This window comes from Hippopotamus amphibius, chromosome 3 (genome assembly GCF_030028045.1).
Source record: "Hippopotamus amphibius kiboko isolate mHipAmp2 chromosome 3, mHipAmp2.hap2, whole genome shotgun sequence".
Classification (NCBI taxonomy): domain Eukaryota; kingdom Metazoa; phylum Chordata; class Mammalia; order Artiodactyla; family Hippopotamidae; genus Hippopotamus; species Hippopotamus amphibius.
In genome coordinates this window covers 98,612,812-98,635,438 of record NC_080188.1, presented here as the reverse complement: position 1 = coordinate 98,635,438, position 22,627 = coordinate 98,612,812, and the positions used below count along the sequence as shown (strand labels likewise).

General features: G+C 54.4%; 1 protein-coding gene across 5 annotated transcripts in view; it reads right to left on the bottom strand.

Moving 5' to 3' along the window:
• PTDSS2 (phosphatidylserine synthase 2) overlaps positions 1–15,672 on the bottom strand; it is a 28,483-nt gene extending 12,811 nt beyond the window's left edge. For 2 of the 5 annotated variants that reach the window (XM_057726176.1, XM_057726178.1), the window contains exons 1-3: positions 15,345–15,647; positions 8,393–8,494; positions 955–1,037 (exon numbers count right to left, since the gene is read on the bottom strand). In XM_057726176.1, the coding sequence (XP_057582159.1) occupies positions 955–1,037; positions 8,393–8,494; positions 15,345–15,502 (343 nt within the window). In that variant the 5' untranslated portion in view covers positions 15,503–15,647. Of the gene's footprint in view, positions 1–954; positions 1,038–8,392; positions 8,495–10,709; positions 10,815–15,344 lie in introns of all 5 variants that reach the window. The other 3 variants (XM_057726179.1, XM_057726175.1, XM_057726177.1) reach the window with 3 other exon arrangements.
• Between the last annotated feature and the right edge of the window lie 6,955 nt (positions 15,673–22,627).

The following is a 22,627-nucleotide window of genomic DNA, read 5'->3' as shown; positions in this document are numbered from 1 at the left end:
CCTCTCTCACAACCACCGCTCACTGGCCCCTGGGTGGATGCGCCCCTCTGGAGGCCACCTGGGCAGCACCCATCAAGGGCCCCAAGTGCTCACGTCCTCGATCTGCTACTTCCCCTGGGACTGCTGTCACACAGACAATCAGGTACACTCATGCGCACCAGCGGGACTCACTACAGCCTCATTTATCACCATGAGCAGGGGGCCTCAGCACACAACCACTGAGCGCTGGCTGGCAGCTGCAGTACATTCCAGTGATGCCTCAACAGGAGCTGTCCAAGGTCCAGTTCTCTAATAACACGTTAACAAGCACACGCTTGTGTGGAGCCCGAGGTGAACAACGCAGGATACAAAACCACATGCACAGTCAACGCCAACTCTTTTACACCTGTACACGTACACGCGTATACAACACATTAAAACTTAACGGTGGTTATTTTCGTGAGTGGTTATTTTTATTTTAAAATATTATTTGTATTTTCCAAATTTTCTACAATAAATACACACCCTTATTGAGACAGAAACATGTTGCTCCATTGAGACCCTGCAGGAAGACTGACCACCTCCTGCCCCAGAGCCAGCCCCTAGGGGAGGCTGGAGCCCCGGACACGCTGGGGCCTCTCCAGCTCTAAGGGGATGTCCCTGGGGTGTCAGAAGGCCCCACGACTCTGGGGCGGGGCGGGGGGGGGGGGGGCAGAAACAGGAGAACTGGCTGCGCATGGGGCCCAGCGAGCCTCCCAATGGGGGGGGCACCTGGCAGTTGAGGCCCCGTCACACGCCCTGGACGGCCCCGGCACCTCCACCTGCGGGAAGGCCCCCCTGGCTCACACAGGGCGGCAGACACAGGAGAGGAGGGCCGGGGCGGGAGGACAGGACACTCACACGCAGCAGTACAGACACAGCGTGGCCTCGGCGCAGCGCGGCCACGTGGCACACGGACAAGAAAATGCAAGTTACCTGGATGAGGTCTGGAAAATGGCCCGTCTTTAGCTTGTGTGACTCCAAAACATAAGAAAACCAAAATACTGGCCACAATACCTCTGCAAATAAAGAACAAACAGCCCTCAGTGTGCGGAAGCGCAAAGCTCCGGGTTGGCTCCTCCCTGGCGGGAGGTGGGAGGGACCCCTGGGCGCCCACGGTGGGGACGGCCCCTGAACCCCAGGGGGCAGACTTGAGACTCGCTGCAGGAAGGCTGGTGGCCCAGCACCGCGCTGTGGCGCGGCCCCCATGGCCCAGGGGCAGCACCCGCCAGGAGAAGGCCCTGCCTCTGGGCTGGGTTCTGTGTTCTGTCAAGTGCTACACCTCTAAGATGTGTGGCACGTTACAAACACACAAAACAAACAAAAAGCCCCTAAAATTCCATACAGGATGATCCAGTGTTCACTAAAGCCCTAAAATGGAAAGATGTTATTAGGATTAAATGGCTTCCTGCTTCAACAAGGCAGGCGCCCTTTTGTCCTGTGGGCCACTGTACCAATCCCAGCAGGAACCCACCAGGAGACAAGTGAAAGCCACGCAGACACACACAGCACCCCTGCCCGCGATGGAGGACCGAGGCAGGCCCAGCTCACGCGGTCCACAGGGGACAGTCACGCCACAAGGACGCAGTGTCTTGAGTTCCCAGGCTCGGGTGACTGCGCGTGAAGCTGCTGTGCTCGGACACATCTCTCACGGGAGGCCCGAGGTCGCCGTCCCCAGGAGCAGGCCTGAGGACGAAGAGCCCTGTCCCTGGCGCTCCGCAGTGGGGTGGGGTGGGGTGGGGTGTAGGCGAGGCTGCCTGGGGCAGTGGGGGGTGGGGGGAGCGAAAGTCTCCCTTCCAGGGCTCAGTGAAAGGGCTGCTAGATAACCCCCTGCCCCAAACAGATGACGTGGGAAAATCTGTCAGCCGCAAGGAATTTTAGAGGAAAGCAAATAAATCACACTTTAAAATAATCTTAATTTTAGAACAGAAAGGTTACAAAGATAGCACAGAATTTCCCACACTCTGTCAGTGTGGGACACTTGTCATAATCAGTGAACCAACAATGATACAGTAACTAAAGTCCACAGTTGTTCTTTTTCTTCAGATTTCCCCAGTTTTTACCTAATGTCCTTTCCCTGTTCCAGGACCCCACCCAGGGCCCCACATGACACTCCTCACATCTCCTTAGGCTCCTCTGGGCTGTGACAGGTTCTCAGACTGGCCCTGTTTTGAGGAAGACCGGCCAGGTATTTTGTGGAATGCCCCTTAATGAAGGCTGTCTGCTTTCTGATTAGAGAAGGGCTGTTTACGATTGGATCTGGGCTATAAGACTTTTGGAAGTGAGATCACAGCTGCTAAGAACAATCTTCACATCCTAACAACAGTACAGGACCCCAACCCCTGGCAGAGGTGTGTCTGTGGGGTCTGCTCCACGCCTGGTCCTCAAGAGGGAGGCCCAAACCTTCCGTGCGGGAGGTCTGTCTCTTCTCCCCGACTCACGGATGTGTTCAGTCACTTCTCACATCAGTGGGGACGTGGGCGTCCATTTTACACTCTGGGGTATAATTCAGTACTTGATTGATTTTGTTACTCAATTTGTCCCAGCTTTGGCTGCTGGGAGCTTTCACTCAGCTCCTGTATCGCTCCGACATGCCCCTTCTTTGTGGGGTCTCGACTGTTTTTTCTGAGCACCTCCCTCCTTGCTGGTGCCAGAAGACACTCCGGGCCCATCTTGGGGGTCCCCGCCATTTCTCCAGGGAGCCTGGTTCCTTTATTGGAGAACGGGTGGTCTTAGGAACCAAGATCTGGGAGCCCATGTGCTCCTTGCCTCTGGGTCCTCTCGGCCAACAGAGCAACAAGTTATGTGCGTGCCACCCTTGCACACACACACACATACGTCACGAATGTTCCTGTGTGTGCCCACCTGTCTCTACAGTAAAGTGAACTTGAGCTCTCACTGTGTCTCCAACCAGCATCTGTTATCCAAGGACCATCCTCCCCTTGGTCGCCTGTGACTGCTCCGCAGTGACACTCCCGGCCCCACCATCCATGCACTTACCTGTTCAGTCCCAGCAAAGGTGCCCCGTGGGAAACGACCTCACCCCTAGAGCACAGTGCTGTGTGCACGCCCTTGGCCTTCTCGCCTGCAGATCCCAGCCGTTTCCAAAGTGACCGAGGCTGGCACCTGTCCTCCAGCCCCTCCACAAGGGGCTGCACACACGGTAAGGCAGGTACCTTCTCCTGCCACAGCAGGCACTCCTTCCTGGGGTCCTCCTCCTCCTAAACGGTTTTTCTTGAATCTGCACATTTTGGGCTATTACCCTTTGTGTTGTTCAGTCTATGGGTTTTGACAGACGCACGGGGCCGGGTATTCAGCGTCAGCCCGACAGAACAGTTCTAAGACCCTAAATCCCACACTCTCCCATTCATTCTCCCCTTGCCCCTGGGAACCATTGATCTTTTTATGCTCACATAGTTCTGCCTTTTCCAGAATGTCACAGCACCGGACTCAGACTGGCTTCTGTCACTCAACAATATGCACTTAAGCTTCCTCTCCGTCTCCACAGCATGATGGCTCATTTCTTCTTATTGCTTAATGACATTCCACTGCACGACTGCACCAGTTTGCTCACTCACTCGCCCACCAAGGACATTTTGGTGGCTTCCAAGCTTTGGTGATGGTGAACAAAGCTGCTACAAATGTCCCTGGGCAGGTTTGTGTGTGGACAGAAGCGTTCGGCTCCCCGGGGAAACACCAGGGCGCACAGCTGCTGGGTTACATTTAATTCCGAAAGCGACTCTCAAAGTGGTGGCACCACTCACGCTCCCACCAGCGATGGGTGGGCGCTGCTCCACATCCTCACTGGCACCTGGTGTTGCTGTGTTTTCTTTTTTTTTTAAAGATTGATTGATTGGTTGCGTTGGGTCTTTGTTGCTGCATGTTGGGCTTTCTCTAGTTGCAACTCTTTGTTGTGGTGCGCCGGCTTCTCAGTGTGCTGGCTTCTCTTGTTGCAGAGCATGGGCTGTAGGCACGTGGGCTTCAGTAGTCGTGGCGCACGGGCTTAGTTGCTCTGTGCCACGTGGGATCTTCCCGGACCAGGGCTCGAACCCGCGTCACCTGCCTTGGCAGCCGGATTCTTAACCGCTGCGCCACCAGGGAAGTCCTGTTGCCATGTTTTCAATTCTGGCTGTTCAAGCAGCTGTGCAGCAGTGTCTTCTGCAGACGCACAGTGCTAAGCATCCTTTCATGCGCTCATGTCCTCTTTGGTCTCCGTCCAGATCTTCCACCTGGTCTGTGACTGTGCTGCTGGTTTTCCTACTGTTGAGCATCAGGAGCTCTTTGCACAGTGAATATAAATACTTCATCAGATGTGTGTTTGGCAAATATTTCCCACCAGCCTGTAGCCTGTCTTTTCATTGTCTCAGCAGTGGATTTTGCAGAGCAGAAATTTTTAATTTTAATCAAGTCCAACATCAGTTTATTCTCCTGTGGATCATACGTTTGGTGTCCTATCTCAAAAGTTACTGGGGCTCCCCTGGAGGTCCAGTGGTTAGCATCGCACTTTCACAGCAGGGGGCGCAGGTTCGATCCCTGGCTGGTCGGGGAACTAACACCCCACATGCCACACGGCACTGCCCCCCAAAAAGCCATCATCAAACCCAAGGTCACCAAATTTTCTCCCATGTTTTCTTCAACAAGTTTTATAGTTTTCTATTTAACATTTAAGTCTATCATCCATTTTGAATTAATTATTGTGAAGGTGCGAGGTCTGTGTCTAGACTGTTTTGCTGAAAGCTCTCCTTCTCCGCTGACTTGCCTCTGCTCCTCTGTGTGGGGCTACTTCTGGGCTCTGCTTGTCCAGCCTTCTGCCAGCACCCATTCCGACCACCACACAGCCTCACGGTCAGCCCTGAAGCTGCGCAGCGTCAGGCCTCAGACTCTGTTCTTCAGCACTGTGAACACGTTGTTTCTTTCGTTACAAATATGTAAATATATTGATGTTGTACAGGTATTGATTTATTTACACGTGCCTATGTGCACAGATATGTAAACATCCCAAACATCACCAACAGGTAATGGGTGAAAGAACTGTGGTGTGTCCATACGGTGGACCACCCCTCGGCAATGGACCAGAACGACCGCTGGCCGACACGGAACCACAAAGCCGCGTGGGAGGGGCCCAACACAAGGGTGTGTGCTGGACGAGACTACAACAAGCAAGAAGGGCCTGTGGGGGCAGATGGGTGGTGGCCTGTGGCCAGCAATGCAGACTGACCTCGGCCCTCAGAGGAAACTCGGCGTGCACCTCCACCTAGTGGCAGCACACAGATGAGCCGTGTGGTTTACTTAGATGCATGTTATATTAAATTACATATCAATAGAGTTGGCTTAGGAAGAAAGATCTACTCCCCCAAAGTGACAGAATTTGTTAGATCCATAAAAATAGTAAAGACACACCAGGCGAAGCTGAAAGCTTAAGGAAAAGAAACCAATTTCCTAGATTCTTAACAATGTAAATACTAATTTTTAAAAAATAGCCATAACCCTTGGGAAGTCTTTTACATACACAAACCTTCCCCTGGGAGCATCAAAAGCTCTGACCTAAGAAAAAACCAGCAGCCCCAGTAGTCTCCCAAGGGGGACCTCATCAGGGCCCGGGCAGACATGCTGACGAGGGGGACAGGCTGCGGGGCCCCTCTGGGCTCTAAGGGGGTGAGAGTGGACTCAGCACAAATGAACCCACACACGCAGGTGACTGTCCCTGGAAGAAGCCTTCAGAGCCTCAGACAGGTGAAGGGGGGCTGGAGGCTCCCAGGACCAGGTTCCAGGCACCACCAGCACCCTTAGAGGGCCAGGAGGGCAGCTCCTCTGTGTCCCTGAAGTGTGCCAAGAGGGCCAGAGATGGTGGTTATGATGTCCCGTGTACCCAGAGCACAGAACCTCAGGGCAGATCAGTGTCTGGGGGCCCTTGAATTCTGACCCACCTGCCTTCCCCTAACCCTGCCTTTGATGAAATCACATAAGGGACCCCAGGGAGAGGACCCAGGTGTTCCTGTTGGTGGCACCTTGTGTGCTCACTGTGCCAGCCTCTCAGGCAAGGACAGCTCAGGAGAAGGGCCAGTGCAGGACGAAGAGATGGGGTCCACGGCTGCTGCCCCGGACGTGGCCAATAAGCCCCCTCCATGATGGGGGTCTGAGCCCCTGGGCCCCCGGATAGAGGGCAGGGCCCAGGACAGCAAGGCTTTGTGACTTGCCCGGCAGGTGTCTGGCAAGTGAAACCCAACGCCTGCCCTTGGGAAGCGTCCCGGGACACCCTGCATGGGCCCACTCTTGCCTGGGGGGCGGGGGGGATGCTCTTCCCTGTGACCATTCTTGCTGGTGACATCGTAACTGCTCCTCTCTGGCCCAACTTCACAGCTGCACGGGGACACCTCTTCAGGGTGACCAAGTTCTGCTTTTTGGTCTGCATTGCCCAGCTGTGCCCCAGATGCCACAAACCCTCCATACCTGGGTGCTGGCAAAAAATTCACAGGGAAGACCAAGTTCTAGCTGGAAATCCCCTCAAGGCAAACGTGGGCTTCGGCCAAGGAGCCGCGCTGTCTCCAGGTCCACAGGCCCAGTGCCCCTCTCAGGGGCCCGCTGCAGGAGGGCAGCCCCAGGGATCCCCCCGAGGGGCCCAAAGACCAACCCCGCTGCCTCCTTTGCTCTGGGCTCCGCTCCCCGTGCTGCAGGCGTGCAGGGCCATCACACGGGGCTGATCACCTCATTCTGGGCTCCTCACAGAGGTGCTAGACTTGGGGGCTGACACCCAGGGCTTGGAACAAAGAAGACAACCCAGCAAAGCCAACTGGGAGACGGGAGGGAGGCAGGAGGAAACCACCCTGAGCGTGGAGCTGGGAGCCCAGGCGGGAGGCCTGAACCTCACAGGGGAGGGCGAGATGCGCCTCCTGGTGTCCTAGACCCCGGTGTCCACACCACAGTCCAGGCAGAGGGCTAGACCCCAAGGGTGAAGGGGTATGAGACCAGCCCACCATCCAAAGCTGACCAACGGTCTCCTGCCACCTGTGGGCTCTGGACATCGTCCTCCACCTCTGCTCCTGCCTGGCCTCCTCCAGCTGTCCCACCAGAGCAGGTGCAGCCTGGGCCCTGGGATGGGAACAGCAACGGGGGCTTCACGGGACCAGAGAGGGTGAGGTGAGTTCGTCCAGTGTAGAAAATGCACAGAAATGAGTTCTAAAACCAGCTACTCTTTCCCGGCACTTCTGAGACTGGCCCCAGAATCCATGGGATTTAGGCAAAAGACACAAACCCACTGGCTGGTCTATGTCTGGAAATAACACTGGAAAGGAGTCTGCCCACTTCCTGCCCTGCAGGACGAGACGGACCACCAGACTCCTAAAGCCAGCTTAAAACTTTCAAAGAGCCTTCTTATCAACAGAGTGTAGAAGAATGCTGCTAGCTGATGGGAACCACCCCTGGCCTCACAAAAAGCCCGGACACCCAAATTCAATCACCAATTTATACGTATTTGGTCTTCACCTGTTTCTAGCCAGAAGTCATAAACCCCCTGGAATTTCCCAAGTGCTAACGGCTACAAAGGTGTCTTGTTATGTTAACGAGTGACTTTTGGACCCCATCTCTGGATGGGAGCTGGCTGCCAAGGGAACCAACCAGAGGATTCCAGGGCTGGAACTCTCAGTCCCACCCCCAGACCTCTGGGGAAGGAGAAAGATGAACTCAACTGCCAAGAGCCAGTGATTTAATCATTCGCGCTATGAGCAGATAGCTCCCTAATTGCCAGAAGCACCGGGTTCAGGGCTTCAAGGCTGGTGACTGTGGACGCCCTGTGCACCTTCCCCACACCTCGCCCTATGCATCTTTCCCATCTGGCTGTTTCTCAATCTTTCCATGATAAACCTTTTATAATAAATAAGTAAAATGTCTCTCTGAGTTCTGTGAGCTGCTCCAGCAAATTAACTGAACCCCAGGAGGGGGCAGTGGGACCCTCTGACTCACAGCCTGGCAGGTGACGACCCACACTTGCGACTGGGGTCTAAGTGGGGAGGGGATGCAGTCTGGCGGGACCGAGCCCGGGACCGTGTGGCCTGGTGCTGCCTGGGCAGACAGTGTCAGAACTGAGCTGACCTGCAGGACACTCAGGTGGGGCCTGGGGTGTGAGGCGGGGATGTGTCGGGAAGCCGCCCCATCAGGACTGACGGAACCCCTTAGACCTCTCCCTGGAGCCACTGCAGCACCTTCTGGTTTCCTACATGCAAATGTGGCGCAAGTGGTGGCCTCACAGGAGCCGTGCTGTCAGTCCCAGGGATGGGGACAGGCAGAAGAGGGGCTGAAAGTGCCACACAGCCCCCAGAGTCCCGCCAGCCCATGCAGAGCAAGGACCCATACCCCAGGGCCGGGCTGGGCCAGGTACCTCTTGGTGTTGTAGGCCGTGTCCTGCGGCGTCTCCTCCAGCAGAGTCACGTAGCCCAGCACGCACGTGAGGCTGAAGAGCACGGTCAGGGTGTGGGCCCGCCTGTGGGGCAAACACAGCCCATGTCAGTGCACAGAAAGCACGTGTGTCACTACGCATGCGACGTGCCACCAAAGGAGCAAGCTTGGCCCTCGACCTTCAGCTCAAAGCCCGCTGACTGCCAGCTACCAGCTGTGTGACTCCCAGACAGCCCTGTGCCTGCGAGCTGGCGTGCTGCTCGGCACGTGCCCGGCAGGCAGCTCTGGTCCAGAGGGGCAGGCTGCAGGCTAACACGCTCCAGCCCCCGAGCAAGATGGCGCTGGGACCAGCCTTGCAATTCACGAAGTGACCACATCTCAGGGATTCGCGAGGATGACAGCGGAGCACAGGAAGCGGAGAGAGGCCCCAGGGCCCAGAGCAAGAAGGGCACAGGGCCTGATCTCGGCCATCCACCCAGAAGATCAGGCAGATGGACGGCTGCCCGGCAGGGGTGGGGCGCGGGCTCCTCCCTTTCACCTGGCCATCCTGGCTGGGCCTCCAGAACCCTGATGTGGGAGGAAGGAGGCAGCTCTCGCAGGCAGCGGGTGCGCCTCACCTGGAAACAGGGCCAACAACCAGTCAAGCACCTGCCCGCACGGCGCCCGCTCACACACCTGCTCAGGCCCCTCTGCCTTTAACATCTACCTGCAAAGGAGGCAGAGGCCTAGTTCCTAGACCCAAAGGAGCAGAGTGTGTCCTTGGAGGGACAATGCAGCCCCTCTATTTCTAAACGAGGACAGCTCCAGCCTTGAGGGACATCATGAAGACTGGGTAAACAAACACACGAAAAGCATCGAGCCCAGGACTGGCCACCCAGTGCTGGCTCCATGCCTCCCTTCAGAACTCCGTGAATCAGTGAAGAAATGAAAAAGCCAGCAATGATCTGGGAGAAAACATTGACGACACACACAGCTGAGTAAGGCCTTTGTACCTAGACTACACAAAGCGCTCTTACAACTCAACAATACAGACAAACAATCTCCTGAACACACGAACAGAAGACTGAACACACACTTCAGAAAAAAAGATAAACAAATGGCCAGCAGCACATGGAAAGACGTGAAGCCTCGCTGCTCGCAGGGGAGCTGACGTGCAGCACGGCAGCCAGCAGCACCTGCCCCCGTGATGCTGGGACGGGACCACCGACAGCACGAGTGCCCGCGAGGACGCGGAGCCACCACACTCGCACGTCCCAGGTGGGGCTGCAAACGGTGCAGCTGCTTTGAAAAAGTTTCCCAGTCTCTTACAAAGTTAAACAGAGGCTACCCCCGAAGCCAGTCATTCCTTTCAAGCGTTTACTCGAGAAAAATGAAAACATATGTGTATTCAAAGACTTGTATATGGACATTAACCCCATGCTGACAGCCAGGCATGAAAGCGACAAGAGAGTCCCAAGCGGCAGCGACAGAATGTGGAGGGCAGGTGGGGGGGAGGGTGACGGGATGTCGTACACCCCTACCCTGGGGTGCACACCGTGGGCAAGATGCCAAGTGTGGACATGGCCCTCAAGTGGCTGCGTGTCACGGAAGGCAATTGTACCTTGATGTAAGTGATTTTTAAAAAAGCAAGAGTGGGGCTGCATGAGATTAGGCTGGCGCTAAAGACCTGGACCACAGCTAGACCTCACCCCGATGTCTGGCAGGCCAGCCCTCTTCCCCGTCCTGATTACTCCTGTGTATTTACTCTCCTGTCACAACCCTGACACCAGTCTGACAGCTGCCACAGATCATTCCACTAGGACTCTGGTAGGAGCTGCGTTGCATTTATAAATGAGCGCAGCAGGAGCAGATGCGTCCCACTGCGTGAGAGCTCCCCACCCACAAGACAAGGAGCGTCTCTCCATCTAGTCAGGGGTTATCTCATGCCCTTCACTTAAGTTTTATTTTCTTTATGAAAACAAAAACAAAAATAGTCATGTTCAGATAAATTAGCTCCAAATAAAGAAAGCAGAGTGCATTCTTCTGCCACATTTCATAATAACGGCATTTAAAGCTATTAAAGTGAACAAAACTCCTTTTTTAACTATTTTAATACAATCCAACATTAACATACCCACATTTGAGTCCTAAGCCATGAGGGAACTTCAAGAAAATCTCAGCCTTTCAGCTGACCTCGTATAGTAAGCAGTTCAGTGCCCTAGAGATGTGTGCGATGACAGCAGCACAGAGACTGCATCGCAGAGGCCTGCTTTAGACCTTCACTCCTAAGGTTCCCTGGGTGTGGTGACCCACAAACTCACCCTCTGCTGGACATCAGCCGATACACAGAGGGCCTCGGGGTGTCAGCTGCCTCTCCTGGGTCAGGGACATGGCCCACTCGTCCCGCTTCGGAGGGGACATCAGATCTTTACAGGGAGAACAAGAGTCACTGAGAATCCCCCAGGGGCCGAGCGCACTGGGTCACGAGGCTGACAACGACAAGGCATGGGCCTCCCCGTCACCTTGGCCCCCGAGGCTCGTGAGAGCTGTAAACAGGAGTGTCAGGGTCACGCAGCTCAGTGGTGGGAGCCTGGGGTCTGACCTGCTTGGGACGCCTCTAGCACACCTGTATCACCTCATAAACCCTCGCCGTGAGGTGTTAAGACCCAGGGCGAGTGGGCTCAAGTGACAGAGACAGTAAGTGGCCCAGAATACCTATCAGGTGCCAACAAATCTCAATCCTGCCTTCCCGAGCTGCAGATTCAGCAGAGTGAGGGCTGGATGCAGGGGTGGGGTGCAGAATTAGGGAGGGCCTCATGCAGGACACACCTGGGGACACAGGTCCAGACCGGCAATGCAAGAGCAAAGGGCTGAGGGGCCGGTGTGGCTGGAGGAGGGGTCCTGCTCTGTGAGGCCCGGGCTTGCGGCGATCACTGCAGGGCCCAAGAGCAGAGGCGCAGCCTCGCGACGTACAGGTGATGCTGGGAGTGGCTGGTCTGGATCTGCCCAGAAGGCACAGCTGACACGCTGGAGAGGACGTGGAGCCCAAGCCAGTCAAGCATAATGGAGCAAAACCGCTCAGGGCCGGCAGGGTCCAGCTCCAGGCCTGTGCAGACATGCCCGCTGGGCCATAGGTGGAGCTGCGGGATGGCACCATCAGCAGGCAGGCCGAGTCCCTGCGGCGTCTGCAGCCTGCACCACGAGGGGCGGCACTGGACAGGCCCTGCGTCCAGAATGCCCACTGCCTGCCCTGAGTGGTAGGAGCATGCCTAGCCTGGTGAGCATTTTCAGACGGAAAAAAGCAGAAGTAGGAATGAAGTCAGAAATCAAGATGTTAGAAATGACCTCAAAGGTCCCTGCTTTTCAGCCACCGCAACACAGACTCCTCTCCAGGCTGCTTTTCAACTCAAACACCAAGTCTGAGCTCAGATTTCTCCTCAGACACCACAGAGGCCAGAGAAGTGGGACAAGATTTGTAAAGCAGTGAAAGAAAAGAAATGTTAAAGCAGATCCCATGTCCAGCAAAAACATCCTTGAGGAATTAAGGTGAACCAAGCTTTTGTGGATGGAGGAGGAAGGAGAGAATGGGTGCCGAAAGACCTGCTCTAGAAGCACCACCACAGGAAGCCCTCCGCACAGAAGGGAAATGAGACCAGAAGGAAACCAGGTGGCCAGGAAGGGAGACAAGGCGGCCGAGATGGGAAGCCTGCGCAGCTCAGGCACTGTCCTCATGAACACTGTCTGACGGCGGCCACCAAAGCCCAAGGTGGGAGGCCAGACGGACAGAGATGGACTTGATGTGGCAAAGCTGGGGCTGGGAGAGCTCCAGAATGTTCCCTGTGACCACAGAGATGTAATAAAAACAACACACGGGTGGCTCAGGACCACGGGAAGACTCCGTGTGCCTCCTGGATGCCAGGGCTGGGCAATGGCCTCTTGCTCCTGGTTCCTGGCACGCAAGAAGACAAGCACACTGTTTGGCTGAGTGGCTAACAGATGACGCGAGGATCCAGGAACAGGAGAGATGGGCCGTAAATTCTGTGACGCCGGCCATGGGGCCAGGGTGAGGGCATGAGGACAGAGGACTCCCTGCCATGCCGGGTGGAAAATACCCAGCTGTCAACCCCTCCCTACAGATGACCACACTCACATGCCGTGCGGGCAGGGAGGCCGCCTGCCAGACCAATCAGAGAAGATGCGCAGGTGTGGTGACGGGACTGGGTGCGTGGCGGGGGCGGGAAATGCCAAGACCAGAGGGCCTGTGCCGGGCCTGCGAGAGGCACCTGGGCCACCAACCCTCCTGGCCTGCCAACCAGCAGGATCAATGAGGCATCAGTGGGCAAGGCATGCCACCCAGACTGGGGCGAAGCTGGCAAGCCCCACCCACACTGGCCGAGGAGGCACTTCCCGCCCTGGGCGTCCCAGACCCGCCACAGACCCTCACGGCCACTGTGACGTGCTGCTGACAGCAGAGCCACCCACCCAAGGCTCAGGTTGTAAGATGCGAGCAAACACACAGCACACGACCCTCCATCTTGCCCCTGACAGAAGCGAGATGCTCCAACGGTAGCTCACCCTTCTTCCACTACAGGTGGCAACGTTCAGAAGCACCTGTCGGGGAAGAGTTTCCAAGAGCACCCGGAACAATTTCCAGACAATGCGAACTGCTGAGTCTTTGCACCACTGCTCTGTCTGTGGTCCTGGACGTTCCCCCAGGTGTTCCCCACTGAAGACCACACGACTGGCAGAAGAGGTGGTGTCCATGCCACCGCAGACCCCAGCGGTCCTCTTACCCCTTCCCTAAGGTCCAGCGTGGGGCAGCCCAGCCTCAGGCTTCAAGGCTGAACCCTAACTCCATACTCTGTGGCTGACAAGTAACAACAAAGAAGCTCACAATCCTCATACACAGCCCCCAAGAAGCCCAAGCTTCTATGAAAAAGAAAACCCTAAAATCAAGGTTTCGAACACACAAGAGTTCTGAGTAATTTTGGAACATACAGTGGTTTCCACAAATATATACTTCTTAGTCTTTATGTTAATTTTCTGGTAACATTCATTAATAAAGTTCCCTAAAACACAAAATAAAGAGTTTTTAAAATCCCAGAACAAAAAGTCAATGACAGGAGGCTCAGAAGAAGGTAAGTGCTGGGCCCTGCAAGGAAAAATAAGTCATTCTCGCCCTGTAAGCATCTGGTTACCTGCCTGGAGGAAATGTGAAGCTTCTTCTGCTGCACAGGTGAGGGCAGAGGCCCAAGACACAATCAGACCCACACATGCCAGCACCCCACACACCTGCAATGGAGAGACTAGAGGCACCCACCCAGGAGACTGGTACCGGGAACTGGCAGCCCCATGGCATGCCCCCCTCGGAGCCTTCCTGGCTCCAGCAGGCCTCCCCGCAGATGAGCCCCGCTATGGCAGGCCTTTCTGTGTCCCCAAGAGCAGGGACCCACAGGCCGCCGGTCTGTGCTTCTAAAGAAACCCACACGTGCTCTTCTAACCCTCTGGCTTCTGCGAACACTGCTCAGCACCCCCTTGGCCAACACACAGAGCCTTCTGTGTTGTACCCCAAAGAACAGCAACTGGCACCCCCAAAATATGCACTGAATGAATGGGAAAGGAGGAAAGCAAGCCCGGGCACCACTCCAGGACCTCAGTCTCCCTCCTGTGGTCACCAGCCGGGCTGTGGGAGGATAGTGCCCTCAGTCCAGAAGTGGCCCTGCTTCCCCCCTCCAGAGCAGGACAGCCAATGGAGAAGCCTGGTCTACTCACAGAATGTCCAGTTGGGTCCAACAATGCTCAGATCACTATCGAGGAGGGCACCCCATCCCTCTCTCCCTTCCTCTGGCTCCAGGTCACTGGAGCACAGTATCTTCCCAAAGCGGGGGGGGGGGGGGGGGGGGGGGGGGGCACCTCCCCAGCAGCAGCTGTCCGCACCCACAAGGAAGATACCGACCTCATCAGATACAGGGCTGCCTCCCCCCCAACAACCACTTCCCTATCTCTCCCAAGTCAGATACAAGCAGGACACCAGCAGCCCCACGTGCACCTCCCCTGAGGTTTCTGGCCGTGTGGCACCTTGCCGACTGTCCAATGGCTCCGTCAGGCTCTCCTCCTTTCCTGATTGCATCTGCTCTGCGTTCCCAGACTCTCTGAGGAGCCGCTCCCACGTGGCATCCCTGCTGGCTATGACACGTCTCCCTCTCCCATGAGCGCTCTTGGGACCGAAGCCACAACTGTCCCCAGGGCCTACCACGGCATTCAACGTCAGCTGCATGTGAACTGAGCTGCACAGAACAGCCACTGCCCTCCTCTCAACAAGCACACTCTCTAGAGTATGGGGTTTGTGCCTCGAAAAAACAAAGAAAGAGAAGCTCAGACAGGCGAAGGGTAGCCCAAGGTCACTGGGCCATCAGGTACTCGAGCCACACCTGGAGACTGCTAGTCCAAGGCTGGTTCCCTGGACCCTCAAGCGCAGAAGTGCCCAGCTCAGCCTAAAGCAGCATCACCAACGCTCCCGACTCTGCTCCTGGTGGCTCCTCCCTCCCGGACCGCCGGGGGCGTTGGCCGGGACCAAGCTGCGCTGGGGTCAAATGGCTGGCCCAGCGAGGGGCCACGAGAAAAAGAGCGAGCCTCTCCCCCGCGCTCGTCCACTCCGCTCCGCTCCGGACGCGGGGCAGGGTGCCGACGTCGCCGCCGCGCGCCGGGGCAGCGGACCACCCCTTCGCGCGGCTCAGCGCCGGCGGGGAAGGGCCCCGACGGGGGGCGGAGGCGGTCGTGGACAGGGAGGCCAGCAAGAGTCCGCCCGGGACGGGGGCCGGCGGCCGAGCCGAGGGCTGGACCACCGGGAAGCCGGGGCGCGGCCGCGGGCGGGGGGCCGGTGCCCGGGTCCTGCGGGGCCCCACCCCCACCCCCACCCCACCCCCACCCGCCGCCCCCCGCCCCTCGCCCCTCACCAGAAGAAGGTGTTGGTGCCGTCGTCGTAGACCTCGGACTCGGTGCTGCGGCGGCCCGCGGCCGCGCCGTCCAGCGGCTCCTCCCGCGAGGCCTTGCCCCCGGGCGCCGGGGACCCCGGCTGCCGCCCCTCGGCGCCCTCGCGCTCGCCCCTCCGCATGACGCCCGGCCGCCCCGCCCCGCCCCGCGCCCGGCCCCACGCACCCGAGTCCCCGCGAGACCGCGCGGAGCGCGCCGGGAAGGGGTCGCGGCGCTCGCTCCTCAGGGTCTCCGGAGAGCAGAGTCAGGGGGCGGTGGGGAAAGGGCGGGCGGTGCATCGTGGGACTTGTAGTCCGGGCGCCTCGCGCGAGGGCATTCTGGGACCCGTAGTCTTCGCGGTCGTGCGCTAGAAGCAGGGCTTGCTGGGAGGGATGCCGCCTGGTTGCTAGGTAACCAGCGCGGAGGAGTTGCTGGAGGAGCAGGGGTCTCACAGCGCTCCTGGGGCGCCGGGGCTGCCCGGGGGCCGACCGCGGCGGGGGCTGGGGGGAGAGGATCCAGCACTCCCTCTTTCCTGACAGCCGGCACCCAGGTGTGTTCTCCCCCGTCTCCACCAGGCTGTAGCCTGTGGAGTCCTCTTGGTGGCCGGAGAGTAGTTCTTCAGAAAGTAGTAGACGTGCTAAGCTTGGCTGACAAATGATTCATGTGGACAGAGTCCCCTGCAAAAACATTTAGCTCTGACCCGTGTGAAGACCAGTCTGGGAGCTCCTCAAAGGGTGAAACGCAGAGTCACCATGTGAGCCGGCAATTCCGTTCCTAGGTATACACTCAAGAGGAATGAAAACAGATGTCTATGCAGAGCTGCATACGGATGCTGTCATCTTTAATAATAAAACAGCCCGTTATTTCACCAGCAAAGGCAGCCTTAATCGGGACTAGTAGAGGAGTTGCAGTTCGGGGTATGGGAACCTTGGTGGACCACAGGCAAATCCAGAGAACAAGGAGGGGGAGCTTGCTCTTACAGGGAAAAGGGGCAGCTGGGAGGGGCTGTGATGACCAGAGTCCAGTGGAGGAGCTGGGGGTCCAAAGTAAGGAGGCTTCCTGTGGGCTGGGCGGCTGCAGTCTCTGACTGGCTGCAATCAGAGTGAAGCAGAGAGAAGTTTTCTTTTTTCTGCCAGATAGTAAATAGAGATGCCTTCCTGTCAGAGGTGTAGGGGGACAGCTCTTACTGTTTGGGGGTAATTGATGGTGAGAGCTTCCCCTGCAGGCCTGTCCCAACTCCAACTTTAACTGAAGTTTCTTTAATTAATTCCACAATGTTCATAGCAGCATAATTCATAATAGCCAGAAGGGAAGCAACCTAATGTCCACCAACTGATGAATGCATGCAAAAAATGTGGTATATCCACACAATGGGAAATTATTCAACGATGAAAAGGAAGTTTTGAAACATGATACAACATGGGTTGTACATTGTGCTTGAAAACATTATGCTATGTGAAAGAAGCCAGTCACAAAAGACTATATATTTTATGATCCACTTATATGAGGCATCCAGAGGCCAGAAGAGGCAAATCATGGACACAGAATAGTGGTCACCACAGGCTGGGGAGGGAATGTGGAGTGACTGCTCAAGGGTACTGAGTTTCTTTTCAGAGCCATGATCACATATGTCTGTGGGTATACTAAAAACTACTGGACGGTTCACTCTAAATGCTGCAATTGCATAGTATGTGAATTACTTCTCAATAAAGCTGTTATTAACATAATACACATATTTTCCCAGCTCCCTCTTTGCATGGGGCCTGATTGTAATGTGACTGAGTCTCAGCGCCTGACCACTAGCTCCCAATAGTCCGAGGACCAACAGATGTGCCAGGAAGCACTGGCCCCAGGAATTGTGCTGTCAGGACTTCCCAGGGCTGGCCGCTGCCCTCTGCCTGCCCCTGGGCCAACCCCTACCCCAGGCTGGGGCCCCATCCACTTGGGGTTGCCAGGGCGACCTGGGCAGCCAGCTTCACTGTGGCCATCCTCAGGTGTGTGTGTGTGTGTGTGTGCGCCAGTGAGTGGAAGTGAGGCTGGAGAGGAAGACCAAGGCTGACCCTTGATCTCCATCCTGAAGGCCATAGGGAGTCATGATGAGGTTGGCATCACCTGGCTACATGTGGTCCCCATGGCACTTGTCTGCAAAGACTGATGCACTGGGACCCACTTTGCCCAGGGATGTGATGCTGGACCCATGAGCAGGAAGTGCCCAGAGCAGGCCAGCTCCCCCCCAACCCCCGTCTACCCAGCAAGTACCCCACAGGTCTGGTTCCCACCTTTCCTGCCCTTGGGGCATGGAGCCATCCTTAGGGCCCCTCTTTTCCCACCCCAGGGGTGGTGCTCACTTTCCAGAGGCAACTTGGCATTGTTGGGATCATTTCCTGGACATGGACATTTCCCCCAAACTGTGCCCAAATCCTCCGGAGGCTGAGTGGGGCCACCACCACCTCTCCAACGTGCAGAGGCCCAGCGTGGAAGTGTGCCCTGGGGTCAAGGGTGCAGCCCTGGGCTCAGGACCAGTTAGGATGGCAGGAGTGAGAGAGAAGGGGTGGGGCTGGGGTGAGGCGGGTGGGGCAGCCACCTTCTGCCAGTGGTTGGGACCATGGAGCTCTGGCGGCAGGCCAAGGAGAGTTCCCAAAAGCTTTACAAATGGTTACTGCTGTGACCTTTATACCCCCTTAGGTTCTATTTTTATTTCAGTTTAGAGAGGAGAAACTGAGGCACATAAAGGTTGGTAACCCACTTGCCCAGCCCCTTCTTCCCCCTGGAGCCTGGAGCTTCTCCCCTGAACCCCTGCACTCTGCAAAGACCCCTGCATCTGCAACTTTGCACCTGGGTCCTGACATCTGGGTCTCACCTCCACCTAGTCCCTGTCCTAACCCTGAATGCAGCCCTCTCACCTCTCCCACTGCAAGACTTAGAGACAGGCTGGAGGGGGAGGGGCAGGGCAATCTGCAAGGCCCACCACATTTTGTGGCTCAGGTGGCCAGGTGGCAGATGTGAAAATTAATAAAGGGAAACCTCATTTAAAATGAAATTGGACCCCAAAGAGCAAAAGCAGTCCTGAGAAAGAAAAACTGAGCTAGAGGAATCAGGCTCCCTGACTTCAGACTATGCTACAAAGCTACAGTCATCAAAGAGTATGGTTCTAGCACGAAAACAGACACATAGATCAATGGAACAGAACAGAAAGCCCAGAGATAAACCCATGCATCTATGGTAACCTAATCTATGACAAAGCAGGCAAGAATATACAATGGAGAAAAGACAGCCTCTTCTATAATTGGTGCTGGGAGAACTGGACAGCTACATGTAAAAAAAACGAAATCAGAACACTCTCTAACACCATACACAAAAGTAAACTTGAAATGGATCAAAGACTTAAATGTAAAGCTGGACACTATAAAACTCTTAGAGGAAAACATAGGCAAAACACTCTTTGACATATATAGCAGCAAGATCTTTTTTTGATCCATCTCCTAGAGTAATGAAAATAAAAACAAAAATAAACAAAGGGGATCTAATTAAACTTAAAAGCTTCTGCACAGCAAAGGAAACCATAAACAAAATGAGAAGACAACCCACAGAATGGGAGAAAATATTTGCAAACAAAGGGACCAACAAGGGATTAATCTCCAAAACATACAAACAGCTCATGCAGTTGTATGTCGAAAAACAAAAACAAAAACAAAAACAAAACCCAAACAACCCAATCAAAAGATGGGCAGAAGGTCTAAATAGACATTTCTCCAAAGAAGGCAGACAGATGGCCAAAAAGCACATGAAAAGATGCTCAACATCACTAATTATCAGAGAAATGCAAATCAAAACTACAATGAGTCATCACCTCACACCGGTCAGAATGACCATCATCAAAAAGTCTACAAGCAATAAATGCTGGAGAGGGTGTGGAGAAAAGGGAACCCTCTTGCCCTGTTGCTGGGAAATTGGTAAATTGGTGCAGCCACTATGGAGAAAAGTATGGAGGTTCCTTTAAAAACTAAAAATAGAGTTAATCACGTGATCCTACAATCCCACTCCTGGGCATATATCCAGAGAAAACCATAATCCAAAAAGACACATGCACCCCAATGTTTATTGCAGCACTATTTACAACAGCCAGGACATGGAAGCAACCTAAATGTCCATCGACATAGAAGTGGATAAAGAAGATGTGGTACATATATACAATGGAGTATTACTCAGCTTTAAAAAGGAATGAAATAATGCCATTTGCAGCAACATGGATGGACACAGAGATTATACTAAGTGAAGTCAGGCAGAGAAAGACAAATATCATGATATCGCTCACATGTGGAATCTACAAAAATGGTACAAATGAACTTATTTGCAAAACAGAAATAAGAGTCATAGATGTAGAAAACAAACTTTTGGTACCTGGGGAAAAGGGAGAGGGATCAATTGGGAGATTGGGATTGACAGATACACACTACTATATATAAAATAGATAAGTACCTACTGTATAATATAGGGAACTCTATTCAATACTTTGTAATGACCTATGTAGGAAAATAATCTAAAAAAGAGTGGACATACATATAACAAGTTCACTTTGCTATACAGCAGAAACTAACACAACATTGTAAGTCAACTATACACTGATAAAAAAAAATTTTTTTAATAATAAAATAAAATAACATGGAGTCAGGACGCCCTGGAGGGGGAGCTCTCACTCATGTAATGATACCTTACTTTACATTCCTGGGCAGGAAGAAGCTTACTTTACTAACCAGCAGAAGAAAGGAAGTTTTTCTCCTCACCCAGCAACAGCCCAGCCAATGAGAATCTCCCACCACTCACCACCTTGCACACACTTTTCTCCATGGACTTCCAGTCCAAAGCAGCCCCTCCCAATAAAATAACAGTTCCTCTCCTTTGTTCTCCAGACTTGCCTGTGGTTTGCCATAGTTTGTGTTTCCTGGACTGCAATCCCTCTTCCATTCCTGAATAAACTCATTTTGCTACTGAAGTAACTGGCTGTTTCATTTTAAGGTTGACACAGGTGTGAGGAGTTAGCAGAGCAGCTTTGAGGACCTGGTCCAGTGCGTTCTGAGAACTTGTGGGGGTGTCCCAGACAGCAGGACCTCTTGTCCCCCACGCAGGGGAGGGTGCAGAGGTCCTGACCTTCCTTAGCCTCAGGGGTGACTGACAGAAGTCCCAGGGTACTGGAGTGAGGCAAGGGCTTTAAAGGTGGCCAATTCTGGCCTTGCTCAGGGAGAGCTGGTGTCCAGAGACCACACCTCAAAGAGCCAGGTCAAAGGTTACATGGGCGTGGCCTGATCGCAGGTCCCAAGGTTTCCTTAAATGTGCAGGACACATTTATGGTGGTGAATGGTGGAAATATTGGCAGAAATGCTTTCCAAAAATATTCTTGCAGGGAAGGGAGAAAAAGCTGTGAATTTGTAAAGGAAAAATGACTGGGTTTTTTTTTGGCCATGGTGCACAGCTTGTGGGATCTTAGTTCCCTGACCAGAGATTGAACCAGGGCCCTTAGCAGTGAGAGCACGGAGTCCTAACCACTGGACTGCCAGGAAATCCAGCTAAATGACTGTTATTTTCCACCCGAGGGATAAATCTGCAAAGGTGAAGGGTTGCATATAACTCCACCCACCGCCCACCACGTGCACACCAGTCACCTGGGAGTTTTCTCAGGGTTGATGGAGGGATTTGGGACAGCAGTGCTGTGAACTCAGCCAAGAATAGCTCTCTGGTCCCTAAGAAAGAAAATAGGCCCAGAGGCATTGATGAGAGCAGCAGGGAGAGAGAAGCGTCCCTGGGGTGAGGACATCAGGGGCCTGGGTCCCCACCCTGATGCCATCCTGGTGTGGCAGGCAAGGGCCAGTTTCCCACAGACCAGAGGAGCAGAGGCCCAACCTGGGGGAGGGGTCTCCCCCGCAGGGGCCTGAGGCCAGCAAGCTCTGCGGCCCCAGAGAAGCTGTGTCAGCCAGAGAAGCCAGAGTGGGCTTCTGGGCTGGGGCGCCTGGGACCAGCGCCAACCTCAGCCGACCCGGCTGTGCTTCCTCTGAGGAACGTCCTCAGCGAGACCCCTGAGGGTCTTTGGCCAGGTCCAGGCCATTGGGATTGGGAGGACAGATTCCCCAGGTGAGGAAGAGCCTGGGGTGCTCCTGGTGGACTTGTCATTCTGACCTCTTCCTCGGGGTGGCGCCCTAGAGACAGCGAGAATGAGGGCCTGCCTCATACTGCACTTTGGCCCTCGGAGGGGAGACGACAGGTGCACTGGGTTCTCTGGAGTCGGAGGAGGAAGGAAAGGAGAGCAGGGTCCAGGGTTCACAGGGGAAGAGCCGGAGGCCCACATGGGCCTTGACTGAAGTTCTCCACCCAAGACAGGGCAGGGTCAGCCTGCCAACAAGCCAGGGCAGCCAGGCCACACTGCCTGAAGGTGTGTGGTTTCTTCACAAGATGTTCAAAACCAAGGCAGAGAGTGGGGCTGAGTCTGAACAAAGTTCATAATAGTAGACTTTAACATGACAACCAAGTGCTTTCAATAATACAATGTTTATAAAAGTGATGTTGAAGAAAGCAAACCGTAGGAAGAAAAGCACAGTTCCACCATCCACACGCAAATATAAATATCAAACATTAAAACTACTCTTCTGGTATTTTGATGCATTTTGACTTAGTTGAGGTAAAAAATGTATACATGCTTACAGTCTGTTTTTTTCACTTAAGAGTACAACATAAGCATTCGTCCTATGTTGTCATAAGCTCTGTTTTTTTAATAGTATTTATTTTTTAAATTTATTTATTTTTGGCTGCATTGGGTCCTCCTTGCTGTACGCGGGCTTTCTCTAGTTGTGGTGAGTGGGGGCTACTCTGTGTTGCAGTGTGCAGGCTTCTCATTGCACTGGCTTCTCTTCTAGAACATGGGCTTTAGGTGCATGGGTGTCAGTAGTTGTGGCACATGGGCTTAGTAGTTGTGGTGCATGGGCTTAGTAGTTGTGGTGCATGGGCTTAGTTGCTCCGTGGCATGTGGAATCTTCCCCGCCCAGGGATCGAACCCATGACCCCTGCCTTGGCAGGTGGATTCTTAACCACTGTGCCACCAGAGAAGCCCAATACATATTTTCAATATTTTGAATTTTTTTCTTAGGATAGTTTAGACAAAGTTAATTAATGGACCAAAGTATAAATAATTTTTAAGGCTTTAGATTCTTATTGCTGGACTGCTTTCTGAAAGGGTTGCACCCGTCTGCGCTCCAAATGGGACTAGATGAGATCTGCC